The 14899-nt window shown below is 46.7% G+C and overlaps 2 protein-coding genes across 2 annotated transcripts; one reads left to right on the top strand and one right to left on the bottom strand.

The window, feature by feature from the left end:
* Positions 1-2500: 2500 nt before the first annotated feature.
* On the bottom strand, positions 2501-11417 carry LOC134036528 (calcium-activated potassium channel subunit alpha-1-like). Its single transcript, XM_062481515.1, has 24 exons — positions 11280-11417; positions 10307-10402; positions 10162-10223; positions 9992-10082; positions 9641-9752; positions 9489-9591; positions 9307-9382; positions 8729-8899; positions 8549-8640; positions 8317-8427; positions 7497-7541; positions 7310-7379; positions 7076-7231; positions 6306-6415; positions 6109-6177; positions 5631-5716; positions 5347-5407; positions 4986-5106; positions 4650-4880; positions 4231-4474; positions 3971-4116; positions 3513-3707; positions 2821-2894; positions 2501-2609 (listed from the first exon to the last, which is right to left on the bottom strand). The coding sequence occupies exons 1-24, from the start codon at positions 11415-11417 to the stop codon at positions 2501-2503; spliced, it is 2769 nt and encodes a 922-aa protein (XP_062337499.1).
* Positions 11418-12235: 818 nt separating this feature from the next.
* On the top strand, positions 12236-14507 carry LOC134036116 (uncharacterized). The gene is made up of 3 exons (XM_062480871.1): positions 12236-12930; positions 13033-13153; positions 13418-14507. Exons 1-3 carry the CDS (start codon positions 12362-12364, stop codon positions 14168-14170), a joined length of 1443 nt encoding a protein of 480 aa, XP_062336855.1. The 5' UTR covers positions 12236-12361; the 3' UTR covers positions 14171-14507.
* Positions 14508-14899: the final 392 nt, after the last annotated feature.

The raw sequence follows: 14899 nt of genomic DNA, 5'->3' as shown, positions 1-14899 counted from the left end.
CATCTTGTTGAGCACGTGAGAGCACACACAGGACAGAAATCTTTTCAGTGTCAACAATGTAACAACCGATATCTTCACAAAAGTAATCTTGTTCGTCACATGAGAAAACACACAGGAGAAAAACCTTTTCAGTGTCAACAATGTAACAAACGATTTTCCCACAAAAAAAGTATGGTTGGTCACATGAGAAAACACACAAGAGAGAAACCATAGTGTGAATGATGTAATGTTTTATTCCAGAAGACCAGTTTAGTTTATCTAATGAGAAATTATATACATTTGAATTGATTTCCTGTCCAGTGGGTATTTATATGCTTTGCTTCCTCCCTTGTTGTATGTGCTGGTGCCAATCAAGGAGCACCTTCCACCTTAGATACCGTTACCTTCCACCTTAGATACCGTTACCTCCCACCTTAGATACCGTTACCTTCCACCTTAGATACTGTTACCTTCCACCTTAGATACCGTTACCTTCCACCTTAGATACCGTTACCTTCCACCTGTTACCATATGTAGGGTTCTCCCATGCTGCTGTCCTTCCTCCGAGGGCATTCAGGAGCAGGGATCAGCCATGTCAAGGGGACCGAGGGCAGCCAGGAGCAGGGATCAGCCATGTCAAGGGGACCGAGGGCAGCCAGGAGCAGGGATCAGCCATGTCAAGGGGACCGAGGGCAGCCAGGAGCAGGGATCAGCCATGTCAAGGGGACCGTGGTCAGCCAGGAGCAGGGATCAGCCATGTCAAGGGGACCGTGGGCCCAGTCCAGGTGCTCGTCCATGTCCTGGCCAGGGTCATGGGAGAGATGATCTGTTCTGTATGGTTTTATATTGGGATTCTTTGCAAAGGAAACCCATGTGAGCATGGGGAGAACATGCAAACGCCACACAGAAAGGCCAGGGAGTTAATCCACCTGAGAATTAAACAGTGCCTCAAGTGGGAATCAAACCCAGTACAGTGCAAGGTACACCATGCACACCACCGTATCACATCATGCATATAGAGCCATTATGCATCCAGGGAACAGGATGATATTTGGACTGTGGATGTGATTCTGTTCTACTGGATCACCCACATCAACATGGGTTTACGATGATAGAGTCCTCATGTGATCTCATTTGCTTTATGTAGCCTAGGTATTGGCTGTTTTAGCCTTTCCACCTAACAACAGTGCCACCGTCAGCAAGACAGTAATATTTCATTTCCAACAACACACTATAACATAGAATAGTGAGTGATATCTGCACAATTTATCTAAATTTTACCATGAGTTCATTCAATAGAGAGGACATGAGGGTAAAGGAGAACGCGGCTATTTACTGAATTACCTTTTGAACTTCTTGTAAAATTCATGAAAGGCAACCTTTCTCTTAAGGTGTTGGGTGTTAAAAAAACAAACAGGGTCATCATTCTATTTAAAAACATGCTTTATGCTGTGAAGCTAACCTGGCTAATAGAGCATTCACATGTAAGGATCCCTAAAATATATATTTTATTTTTCAATTATACAGTATTTTATTTTGAATGTATCTTGTCACACTGTGAGTGAAACAGTTGGTGAAGTACATATAAAATATTTTGTTTAACAATTATATTGTATTTTATTTTTGTTACTATGATTTATGGCATGTTTCAAGTGCACCTACGGAACAAGCTCCAAAATAAGCCTGTTCTCCGGTATTTTCTTTTGGGTAACACGTGTGGGACTGAACTGTGAGCATTCTCTGAAAGGATAGTGTAATGTTCTCTTCTGTGCATGGTTTGAACAAAACAAGAACGTTTAATGTTCTGATATTAATGTGACGTGATTGGTAGTACCATAAATGATTTTTGAGTGAAAGGTGCATTTACAAATTTGGTAGTGAAGTACTTTTTAAGAAGACTGATATTTATTTTCATTGTATTTTAATTATTTCCTTTTGTCATCATTTCATATGTTTATAAAGAAATGTCATACGTGATTTAAACTGATCATAAAGTTTCTCCAGTGGAGGCTTGAAAATAATAGTAATTGAATATTGCCATATTTACACTTCATTGGTAAGCGTTTATATATTTCACCCAGCTCACAATTCAACTCCTGGGAACGCAGGTTCTAGTTTATCTTCATATTGATGAAATGTCCCATATGGCTAAGAAAAGTGTAACACACACACAGCGCCGCAACGCGTCATTCTGTGTTATTCTATTCCTGTGACTCAAGTCAAACTATTCAAAACAATATTCCCCCCAAAATATTAAATTTTTCCACAATGTTTATTTATTTCCCCACAGTTCATTTATTTAATCATAAATGAACTGTGGGGGTCAGTGGCATCGCTGGCCTCCATCCCTCTCCCATTGAGGGATGGAGTGAGGTAGGGTCTGGAGGGAGGGCGTTCAGAAGGGGTTAGGGAGAGGTGGGGTCTGTGGAAGGGGGTTCAGACGGGGTGTGTGTGCAGGTGGGACTGGGTCAGTGGTGGGACTGGGTCAGCAGGTGGGACTGGGTCAGCAGGTGGGATGGGGTCAGTACTGGGACTGGGTCAGCAGGTGGGACTGATGGAAGGGGACGGAGCAGAAGACCTGGTCTGAGGCCAGCAGAGGGAGGTCACCTCGAGGGTTGGTGATCACAAACCTGTAGGACACACAACTGTTACCTTCTACAGAACATCCTGTCACCAGCAGCTCCACCTCATCATGCTCTTACTGCTTTCTGCTGTTACAACCTCGCCTGCTGTTGTCTGCTTCATCTCTATTGTAAACTGGTGTGTTCTATTTTGTCCTATTGTGTTTTGGTGTGTTGTATTGTATCCTCTTGTGTTCTGTTAGGGTGTTGTGGTCCATACCTCTTCATGGAGCGGTTGGGAGGGTCTATAAGACGGTACAGGCCGAAACACAGGATCTCCAGAGAGTCCAGAGACTGGCCAAACAGATCTCTGAACAACACACACTGCAGAGAGAGAGAGAGAGAGAGAGAGAGAGAGAGAGAGAGAGAGAGAGAGAGAGAGAGAGAGAGAGAGAGAGAGAGAGAGAGAGAGAGAGAGAGAGAGAGAGAGAGAGAGAGAGAGAGAGAGAGAGAGAGAGAGAGAGAGAGAGAGAGAGAGAGAGAGAGAGAGAGAGAGAGAGAGGGGTGTTAGAGGCTGACAGAGAGACAGCTAGAGAGTGTGCGAGCGTACGCGTGTGTATGTGCATGTGTTCTCAGTGTGTGTGTTCTCAGTGTGTGTGTGTGTGTGTTCTCAGTGTGTGTGTGTTCTCAGTGTGTGTGTGTGTTCTCAGTGTGTGTGTGTGTTCTCAGTGTGTGTGTGTGTTCTCAGTGTGTGTGTGTGTTCTCAGTGTGTGTTTGTTCTCAGTGTGTGTGTTCTCAGTGTGTGTGTGTGTGTGTTCTCAGTGTGCGTGTGTTCTCAGTGTGTGTGTGTTTTCAGTGTGTGTGTGTGTGTGTGTTCTCAGTGTGCGTGTGTTCTCAGTGTGTGTGTGTTTTCAGTGTGTGTGTGTGTGTTCTCAGTGTGTGTGTTCTCAGTGTGTGTGTTCTCTCCTCCACCTGTAGCTGACACAGAGGCTGGTCCTTCAGGGCCAGCTGGGCCAGTTTGGAGCGCCGGCGGAGCGCCCAGAGCCGGGAGGACATGACCCCTCCTTTCAGCTGGTTGTCCCTCACAAGCTGGGCCTCCAGGAGGGGCGTGTCCCCGCCCGTCACCAGCGTGGACACCAGCAGCGGTACGTTGGAGTTGAAGAATGTCTGGACACACACACAACACACTCAACTAGCACCACGTGCTGTTGTATGAGATAGCGACTCAATCCCTGACTCTAACCCTGAACCCCAATCCTAATTTGCGGTGTCTATGAATGTTCAGGTCTGGACTTCCTAGCTGGAGAGTTTTGTAGATTCACTGTGGATGGAGCTAAATGAGGGGCGTATCCCCAGACTGAACCCTGTGTCCATACAGACTGATGAGGTCACGGGGATGACAGTAGAGGGATGAGTATAGGGACTCAAACCTCCTGGTGACTCACGGCTGCCATGAGGGAGTCCAGCACGTCCACCGAGAACACTTTCCCCTGGGAGAAGGCGTCTGTCAGTGGGAAGCTGTCTGCCTCCTCCAGCTTGTCGGTCTCATTCATAAGCTTCACTTTCAAAATGTTAACTAAGGGGTGAAACAGGGTAGGAGGGAGAATAGGGAGGGCGAGAGGGGGTAAGTCAGGTGTCTGGGAGAATCTTCGGTAGTGCAATGACAGCATCGTTCCAAGTTACCGAGTACCGAGTTCCACGAGCAGAGGGACGGACTGTCCGGTCGACTTTTGGCGTGGTGGGTGGGATCCGTGGGTGTTGCCAGAGAGGCTGAGTGCGCTGAGGGCCTCCATCTGCGGGCTGAGGCCGTTGACGTTGAAGCAGGACAGGAGCGTCTGGGTGTCCTCGGTGGATCCCGTAGAGTTCAGGATCACCGTCCGCGCACAGCGGGTCACCCCCGCCGCACGCAGGTCGTTCAGACACATGGGCGAGCCCTGGGGGGTGCAGGGGAGGGGGGTGGAATGAGGAACAGATGGAGCAACGGAACGTTGAACCAGAACCCCACAACAGGCACCCATTCATTTCAACCGCACACACACATACCCACAACCACACACTTTAACACCCCCCCATCCAACCACACACACAAACCCACGTTCCTCCCGTTACCCTCACAGGCAGGAAATAGATGTGAGGGAAGTAGTGGATGTCAGGCCACTCCCTCAGGAAGTAGTCTCTGTCCCCCAGGAAGATCACGGTGGGCAGTTCAGGGCTGGTCAGGCTGCTGGCTCTCAGAGGCATCATGAAGGCCCGCAGGCCCAGCCGCCTGGAACCACGGTCCCCAAACACACAGGCCACCACGTGCTTCTGGAGGGCCAGGGCACTGGCACTCTGTCTGGTCTGGAGGGGGGCAGGACACACACACACGCAAGCACGTTTGTGTGAGAGTGTATTTGTGTGTTTCTACAAGTGTGTGTGTGTGCAATCCCAGTGTCCCAGTCTCACCAGGGTAACCTCTTCCAGGGAGACAGGGGAACACCAGTGGAACATTCCGGTGGAGTCGAGCGTCACCTGACCCTCCGTCTCCAGTTCCTGGGTCCAATCACCGTCCTCCTCCTGATCAGGACTGTTAGACGGAGGAACGGCAGCACACACACACTCATGTGGACCTCATCATCACACTCATCAACATGTTTTCTACGCTCACTGGCAGTAGAGACGTTCCATCTGGGGCTCAGGTGAGAATACAGCCCGAGAGGGAGGAAGAATAGATCCCTTGGACTGATTTCTTTCACATGAAATCTTCTCACTAACTCATCTCATGGTGGACCTCTGTGTGTGTGTGTGTGTCTGTGCGTGTACTTACATGGAGGGAAGCACTCCCAGAGATGGGCGTCTTAAATTCATGGCAGAGGTCAGAGAGCCGTCTGGTGGAGACACGCACGCATGAACGCACGAATGCACGCACACGTCCAGACAGATGACTAAATAAATACATCCGGCAGAATACAGCGTCACAGAGTGTGTAGAGGCCAGACACCAGTTGTGACAAAAACGGAGGCAGGCAAGCTGGTGTGAAGCACATCTCGGGTCACTGTTCCCATGAGCCAGAGGGATCATCTCTCAAACCCCAGTGTTGGGAGTTCTTACCGTGATCAAACTCAGGACACTGGCACGGTCTCATCCTGGATGGCTTTCTAACCCGGCTGTGACACCTCTCACAGTAGATACTGGCCCTGGAGAACACAAACATACACAGGTGGACATTGAGCCATCTCTCCTAGTGAGCTGACAGGCTTCATGGCTAACAGGATGTGAATGTGTGAGTCCTGGGGTGAGAGGGGCTCCGAGACTGCCTGTACCTCCTGGCATCACTAGCATCGCTGGCCACCAGGAAGCCCAGAGTCCCCCGCTTGATTTTGATGCACTTCCGAGGATTCACCAGAACACTAACGTGAAGAGAGAGAGAGAGAGAGAGAGAGAGAGAGAGAGAGAGAGAGAGAGAGAGAGAGAGAGAGAGAGAGAGAGGAAAGACACAATACTTTTTGTTATGTACGATAACATGGCGAGATGACCGGCGTGCCTTTCAAACAGGAAATGCATGGGGTGTAAACAGGAAGTCACGCACCTCATCTCGTTGTCTTCGCTGTAGGTTGCTATGCCAATGAGCAGCAGACCCAGCTTCAGGGAGCAGAGCCTGAAGTACCCGACACACACACACCACACACACATTCAATACACACACACACAACTAGCATGTGTCTGTGGAGACACATGCTGGGGATGCATATCCCCTCATGCTGAAGCCGGGCTGCAGTGACTCACTTGCTGGCTTGGGTGAAGGACATGCCTATAAAAGGCCAGGAGAGGTGCTCTGTGTAGATCTCATTGAACATGCCCTCCATGTAGAGGTTCTTCCACGACTCTCCCTTCTGCTGCAGGAAGCAAACACAGGGAGGTCAGCATTAGCTTGTGTGTGTGTCTGTGTACTGCATGTGTGTCTGTGTACTGCATGTGTGTCTGTGTACTGCATGTGTGTCTGTGTACTGCATGTGTGTCTGTGTACTGCATGTGTGTCTGTGTACTGCATGTGTGTCTGTGTACTGCATGTGTGTGCTGTGTCTTTGTGTGGGTATGTGTGTGTCTGTGTACAGTGTCTCTGATAATGGGTTGTCTGAAGGACAAGAATTGCGTCAATGCTGTAGTGAATGTCGGCTCCAAGATCTTGGGAGCCCATCAGAGACTCGATACTCTGACTTAACCCAGAAAGCAAAAAATACAGCCAACCTAAACATGTTCTGTCCAGTGACATTTCAAATGAGTGTTATATTCTTTTGAACTCGGTTCAAAACTAACGCCAATCTTCTTTTTTTTTAATGTTTTTTGTTGTTGTATTGATCCATGTACTATATTCTTATCTGTGACTTTGATATATGACTTCCCTGCCTGTGACTTTTGAAGTTGTGTGTATGGGTTGGGTGAGCAGCAGATAAATTGACCTTTTAGGGATCAATAAAGCAGTTTGAATCTGAATCTATTGACAGTCTTTGGCCCATGTGTGTGTGTGTGTGGGTGTATCCAGGCGGACTCCTTACCTCCACATCACTCTGCATTGTGAACAGATTTGCCAGCAAGCTGGACAATCCTGGGACCCTGCAGCTCTGGGCCATGATTCCCAGCTTGAGCTCCGTCAGACACAACGCCGCATCGCCACGATTCCAGTCCCAGTGTGGAATCTTTTGCACCATGACCTGGAACACACAGGGACAGGAGCACTTGACACCCTGAGACACACACACACACACACAGACAGTGTGGGGAGGTGTTACCTTGCTGCTGGGATTCAACATTTGGACGATCACCCTGGTTTTGGGATGATAGGTCTTGACGGTGATCACACTAGAAGGAGACGACACAGGAGAAACCTTGTTGATGTGTGGAGATCTTTGTGTGTCTGTGAGTGTGTGTGTGTCTGTGAGTGTGTGTGTGTGTGTGTCTGTGAGTGTGTGTGCTTACTTCATCAATGTGTCCGAATCCTCTGCATCTGGGTCGGCAGCAAACCTGTCACAGAGAATTACACAGGCGGACGCTTTGCGCATCTACCAGGGTTCTAGTTTTAGGGTTACACACACACATTTATACTTCATCCAGTCAGCAGAAACTTTAATCAGAGTGCACAATGGACACTCAGCACAGAATCCAGGACCACAAGTGCACAAATCCAACAGTATTTCAGTGGTTGGTGCCAAGGAACACTGTTTAGCTACAGTACTAGACTGTGCAACAACATCATCTCCACTACAATATGGATATTAAATATCCATACGAGCAATCAATCATGTTTCAAGTCCTTCATCTTCTTACAACACACACACACACGTCTTTGTGTTTGTGTGTGAACACAGTTATCATGACTCTCTCCTGTATGTGTGTGTGTGTGTGTGTGTGTGTGTGTGAACACAATTACCATGACTCTCTCTCCTGTGTGTGTGTGTGAACACAATTACCATGACTCTCTCCTGTGTGTGTGTGTGTGTGTGTGTGTGTGTGTGTGTGTGTGTGTGTGTGTGTGAACACAATTACCATGACTCTCTTCTGGTCCTGCCTGTTCTTCACCGAGCCCTGGTAAAAGTTGATTTTCCCAGAGAGACTAAAAAAATATTCCAGCTCAGCGTCAGGGCAGAAGCTGAGGGAGGGAGGGGTGTCAGAGAGGAGGAACCCAGAGAGGGGGAGACTGAAAATTAAAATATGAAACCATGTAGGACACTTTGGATAATGTTTGGGGGGGGTCAGATGAACTGGTGTAGCTGACAGAGGCTGTCAGAGCTGCACTCACTCCCCCAGGAAGAGGAGGTCGGTGTTAACCTCTCCCCGGTCCTCATGGAAGAACTCCTTCACAAACGGCTCAATGTTGCTCAGGGAAAGATGTCCACACACCACTACATGCCTGCAACACACACACACACAGAACATCAAAAAAAGGGATGGTCTCTGAAGCACATGAGAATCTGGAAGTTTCTTCCAGACAGAGACTGGGTAGGTCCGCCTTGTATTGACAGATGACTCACGATTTCCCCAAGACGCTGGAGTATGCCCCAGTGAAGCGCTTCCTGTTTGCTACGATCTCCATCATCTGGGGTACTAAGCTGGCAAACATACCCTGTAGACGACACCGTGGATGAGCCAGGAACAGACATGATGGAACAGAGAGAGGGAGAGGAAGGTGGCAGGAGGGAAGGGGGGCGTACCAGGTAGATGAAGATGAACACGGTGATTAGAAATTGTCCTGACACAGTGTAGACTAAGACGTCCCCATAGCCCACTGTGGACATGGTCACCGTAAGGAAGTACACAAACAGGAAGTAGGGACGGCCTGAGGCGTTGGAGTTCTCAAGCCAGGGGTCGCCAGAGCTCTCCACCTACAGCGGGGCAACCAAGAGGAGAGAAACACCTTCTGATTCTAACTTCAGAAGCTTTGATGTACTCTTGTCTTTGAAAACACCAGTCACTCAAAATTAAATTAAATTATGTTGCTCTCAATGTTTTTCTGCATTGTGCTATGCTATACTGTTATAATGTAGTTGAGATGTTACGAGATGCACTGTAGTTGAGTTAATATTGTTCTTGCATCTTGCCTGGTCAATACAGACCATTCCTTGACTCTGACCATCGTCATACTGTTAGAACTATGCACTTCTGTCCCTTGAATCTCTGCAGTACTTTCTATATTCTTTACTACATGTTTTTTGCTTTGGATGAAAGCACCTGCGAAATCAATTATTTCATGTTTATGATTTGGCGTGTATTGCTGGATTCAAGTCTTCACCAGGTGAATGAGACCGGCGTAAAAAAACAGGGATCCCATGAGGATGGCTCCCAGCCGACACAGCCTCTGAGATGTCCTGTGGAACCACAGAAGAAGAAAAGGACCAGAAGTGAAGTCTCACGCCAACCTAGAACAGTTCTATGTGATCCTAACCCGGGGTCTTTCGTTCCATCAGTTCCTACTTGCTGGTCAGGATCTTGAGCATCCCCAGGACGGCTGGGAGCTCCAGGATGTACAGGGCCCGGAGGAACCTGAGGCCTGAGGGAGGGAACATCATGAGACGGCCTGACGGGAGGGAGGGAGGGGAAAAGAGAGGGAGGGGGGAGGGTCTTACCAAGCCAGGCCCGACCGGTGACTACTGTAAAACATGATGGTGTGACAGTGAACATGTCAACGATGGTTTTGTAGTCCAACCACATGACCATCAGATCCTGGGCAGACAGAAACTGACAAGAAAAGACACAATGCCGTCATAAACAGGAACTAATAACAAGAAGCCAACGTCACATCCAGAGGCCATCAGAACCTGTGACCTCCTAATCTGCGGTCCAACCCTCGACCGCTCAGTTCCACCTCATGCTAATGCATGAAGATGAAAGGCATTTACGACTATTGGTGTTGTACATTGCATGAAGATGAAAGGCATTTACGACTATTGGTGTTGTACATCAGAGGAAGTTCTTACCCTGAGCCAAAAGTGCATATGGTGGAGGAAGCCCAAACCCATGTCCACAAGGAGCAGGGCGTCCAAGTCCTTCACACAGTATTCAACTGGCCTGTCAGGCACAACATGAGAGGGAACCTCACACTCTTCAGCTATTGGACCAGGCAGAGGAGCTGGCTCTCTGTACTCACCTCATGGTGAGGACCAGGTAGATGACAAAAGACACCATGTTCAAGAAGAACATTAACACCGTCTGGACAGAGAAAAGGTGCGGTTACATTATTATGGCCTGTAGGGCTGGGGGAGGGGGGGAGGGTGAGTGAGGCTGGGATTCACCGTGCTCACCAGGAAGCGTCCATGTGGGTGTCGGCGCGACACCAGGGTTGACGCATGCGCTTTTACGCGGTCAAAAAAAGATGGCGGAGCAACGCACTGTTTCAGAAACAAAAACACAGCGTGGTTTGTGAATGACATGGGTTTAACACTCGTAGCTCCTAGCACCACCTCATAATCTCACCTACCCTCCCTGTAAGACCTAACACCTACCCTCCCTGTAAGACCTAACACCTACCCTCCCTGTAACACCTAACACCTACCCTCCCTGTAACACCTAACACCTACCCTCCCTGTAACACCTAACACCTACCCTCCCTGTAACACCTAACACCTACCCTCCCTGTAACACCTAACACCTACCCTCCCTGTAACACCTAACACCTACCCTCCCTGTAACACCTAACACCTACCCTCCCTGTAACACCTAACACCTACCCTCCCTGTAACACCTAACACCTACCCTCCCTGTAACACTTAACACCTACCCTCCCTGTAACACCTAATACCTACCCTCCCTGTAACACCTAACACCTACCCTCCCTGTAACACCTAACACCTACCCTCCCTGTAACACCTAACACCTACCCTCCCTGTAACACTTAACACCTACCCTCCCTGTAACACCTAATACCTACCCTCCCTGTAACACCTAACACCTACCCTCCCTGTAACACCTAATACCTACCCTCCCTGTAACACTTAACACCTACCCTCCCTGTAACACCTAACACCTACCCTCCCTGTAACACCTAACACCTACCCTCCCTGTAACACCTAACACCTACCCTCCCTGTAACACCTAACACCTACCCTCCCTGTAACACCTAACACCTACCCTCCCTGTAACACCTAACACCTACCCTCCCTGTAACACCTAACACCTACCCTCCCTGTAACACCTAATACCTACCCTCCCTGTAACACCTAACACCTACCCTCCCTGTAACACCTAACACCTCCTACTCTTGCTCACCTTGCACTTAGCCTTGTGACGTGTCGGAAGCAAGAACTGGTGCGGTTTGACAACTGGTTGAGTCAACTTCCTGAAGAGGATGAGTAGCACGCCTTGCACCCAAGTGACGAGGCAGGTGACGACATAGAGGTCCCACATTTTAGTTCCTCTGTACATACAGTGTTCGTATGATATTTCCGGGATTCTCGGCTTATACATGGTATATTTATGATTGAGTTCACGATCTATGTTGAATTATAAGAACAAATATACTAGTAAGTTATGATCAAGCAATTTAAATGGACAGCAGGCATCAGGCAGGCATGAGTGCTGTTATTTTAAGATAACATTACTGGGAATTTGCAGTCCTTTTGACTGCAATGTGCAATGTAATAGCTATTGGGGGGAAAAAAACAAATAACAATAGGACCCTGACTTTTCCTAAATGGGTGTATATTTTACCCTTATTTTAGTAAAAATTACAAAACAGAAAAGAATTCCTGAGTAGGCTATTTCTACCTTGAATTGTTATAACGGTTACATGACCGAATGCATTTTAGTTGTATCAGCACGGCGGTGATTCAGTCGTCATTATTAGACAATAAATCATCAATAATAGTACTTCGAGTGTGAAATTGCTAAATTGAAAAGGTAGCTCCCTATCTGCTATCTAATGTTAGCTCATTTGTTCTCAAAGAATGCGATGGCTAAATATCGTCGCCTACCTTTCGTATCGATGACTTCGCTGTAGACAGTGCAGATTGTGGATGAATCAACAACAGCCAAGTTAGCTCTTAAGTAGTTGTCATCAACTCAAATCAAAACAACAGTAAACAAGTTGCAACCAACTCATATCAAAACAACAGTAGACAAGTTGTCATCAACTCAAATCAAAACAACAGTAGACAAGTTGTCATCAACTCAAATCAAAGGGTGTTTGTCGAACGTCACATGACTAAACCGGAAAACAGGTCTCACCACTTCCACTTGCAGGGTAATCTGTGCTAACCCAACGGCAAACCTAGCTAGTACACACAATCAACAATAACATTATTATTATTCTAAGCATTTTGGGCGTTTTAAATAATTTAACTGTGAAGACCATGTATTTATCCAAACCGGTTAAGTACCAGAATCGGGAAAATCCGAACAGTGATTTTTGCTGCGTTCCTCAGTGTGAAATGTCGGGGAGGTTTAATTCCACCGTCAGCTTCCACCACTTCCCAAAGAATGAAACGGTCAGAAAAGTATGGATACGCAATGTTAGACGTGCAAATTTAGTGATTAAGAGGACCACGACAGTGTGCAGTAGACATTTCGTCTCCACGGATGTCATTGACGGTGGTCGACGACGCTTAAAAGAGGGGGCTGTGCCCATGTTGTTTGCCTGGAACGGCTACTCCCTACCGGCAGCCAAACCAAGCGTGTGTGAGAGAGCACAACGGCCAGAGGATGAAGTAGAGGACAGCATGGATGTTGATGTGCTGCTTCAGTGCCACGACTATTGTGCCAAACCAGAACCATCAGCCCTAGATATGGCATATGAAAAAATAGAGGCGCAAAAGCAGATAATCGAAGAACTGCGGAAGAGGGTGGAAGAGGTTACACTGAAGCAATCATTTGGCTTGGAGAGGTTTTCGGCATCGGACGATGACATCAGATTCTACACCAGGTACATATAGTTTCATATTTACATTGCTTCGTATAATCTTAGATGTCCAAACACTGAGCCGCTGGCACATCTGTACATGTCACAATTCTTTCACTATTTTAGATTTGCCAGCTACCGTCATCTAGATGCTTTTTGGAGACAGATTGAACCTGCAACTATGAGGATTGTGCGTGTGGGTACGCGAACACCGACCAGCACAACAGCAGCTCAACCTCTTCGACCAGTAAGCCTAGTTCATATTACATAATTTGCTTACACTTTATTTTAAGGTGTCCTTCTTACAATAAGGTTGGTATTAGGGTTAGTTGAATGTCATATGCATACTTGACTGTAATTACATGTAAAATGTGTAACAAGGACAATTTAAAATAACATGTTACCCATCATTTTGCTTTTAAAAGCAGCTTGCTGAATAATTGGCACACAACACAAGTATTATGCAAGGATTCTTATCACAACTAAGACTTGTTCCCCCTGTATCCACCAGAGCCGATGCCTTCCACTGATCGATGAGTTGTTCCTGTTCTTGGTGTACCTGTCGCTGGGTCTGAAGGAGAAAGATCTTGGTGATCGCTTCAACATTCATCAGTCCACTGTCAGCAGGATCATCAAAACCTGGGTTAATTTTTTGTACACCTTACTGGGTGCTGTTCGGATATGGATGTCTCCAGAGGAAATAGGAGCCACAATGCCAAGTGTGTTTGGCAAATACTCAGACACCCAAGTAATTATTGACTGTACAGAGCTGAAATGCCAGATGCCTTCGTCTTTACTCTTACAGAGTGAGATGTTTTCTCAGTATAAATCCAACACTACTGTGAAAGGAATGATCGGTGTGTCACCACATGGTGCTGTTACATTTGTTTCTTCACTCTATTCTGGTTCTGTCAGTGACAAAGAATTGTTCAAGCGATCTGGCATTATCGGTCTTTTAGATAAAGACATGGCTGTAATGGTGGACAAGGGATTCAGAATCGATGACCTAATGCCCTGCAAAGTTTACATGCCACCATTTCTGACCAAAAAATTACAGCTGTCTCACGGTGAAGTGCTGGTCACTCAGGACAACGCACGACTAAGGATACATGTAGAGCGAGCAATAAGGCACATCAAAGAAAACAAACTTTTCGACACAGTTATCCCTCTAACCATTGCTGGCAGTATTAACCAGCTTTTTGCGGTAACCTGCCTTCTAGCAAATTACCAAAACAAGCCACTGGTCCAGGCATGGGCCAAGTGAGAGTAAATGCATGAACTCTTTTTATAGGGCTGTATTGGCATCGACCTGAACAGCCAAACCCACTTTGTCATTGGTCACACAGACAGTAGGCCTATGTATTTTTTTTATGCCTCACATTCTCATAATGTTTTTAATGTTGTTAAATAGATATGTACAGGTTTTATAGAGTTTGTGTGGGGCAAAACATTTATTGCAATAAACAATTATTACTGTGTCACCTTTTTAAGGACATACTGTGCAACATTAAAAATGCCAAATCAATCATCTATCAATTGATAAAAAAAATCAAATAAAAGATGAAGCAACTTTACAACTTTTATCATTTCTGTTGTCCTATCCATTGTCATAACGACCTTTTAGAGAAAGACAGGTACTTCTGTAAATACACATTAAAATAAAAGTGATCCACCTTCTCTCTGATGGTTGCTATTGCCTTTGGGTCAACATATATATGCTGCACCAGCATGTCCTCCTGGGCACAGATTACAAAATCGCACCACTGCAAGCCAGTGATCAACAGTTGACCCTGCACCTGCCAGTAGTACATGTGGCTTTCCCGAAGTGCTAGAGTGCCATGCTGCATTTTAAAGATGCTGTAAAGCAGAACTGAAAATGAGTTTTAAGTTCATCAAACCACAGAAGAAAGTGTTGTTAATTACCCATCCAAATTTGAATGAAAAAAAAAACTGACAAGTATGTTAAATTAGGCTTTGAAATCATGAGAAGATC

This window comes from Osmerus eperlanus, chromosome 16 (genome assembly GCF_963692335.1).
Source record: "Osmerus eperlanus chromosome 16, fOsmEpe2.1, whole genome shotgun sequence".
In the NCBI taxonomy this organism is placed as follows: Eukaryota; Metazoa; Chordata; class Actinopteri; order Osmeriformes; family Osmeridae; genus Osmerus; species Osmerus eperlanus.
The sequence above is the reverse complement of the archived record's forward strand: the minus strand, read 5'-3'. Positions and strand labels throughout refer to the sequence as shown.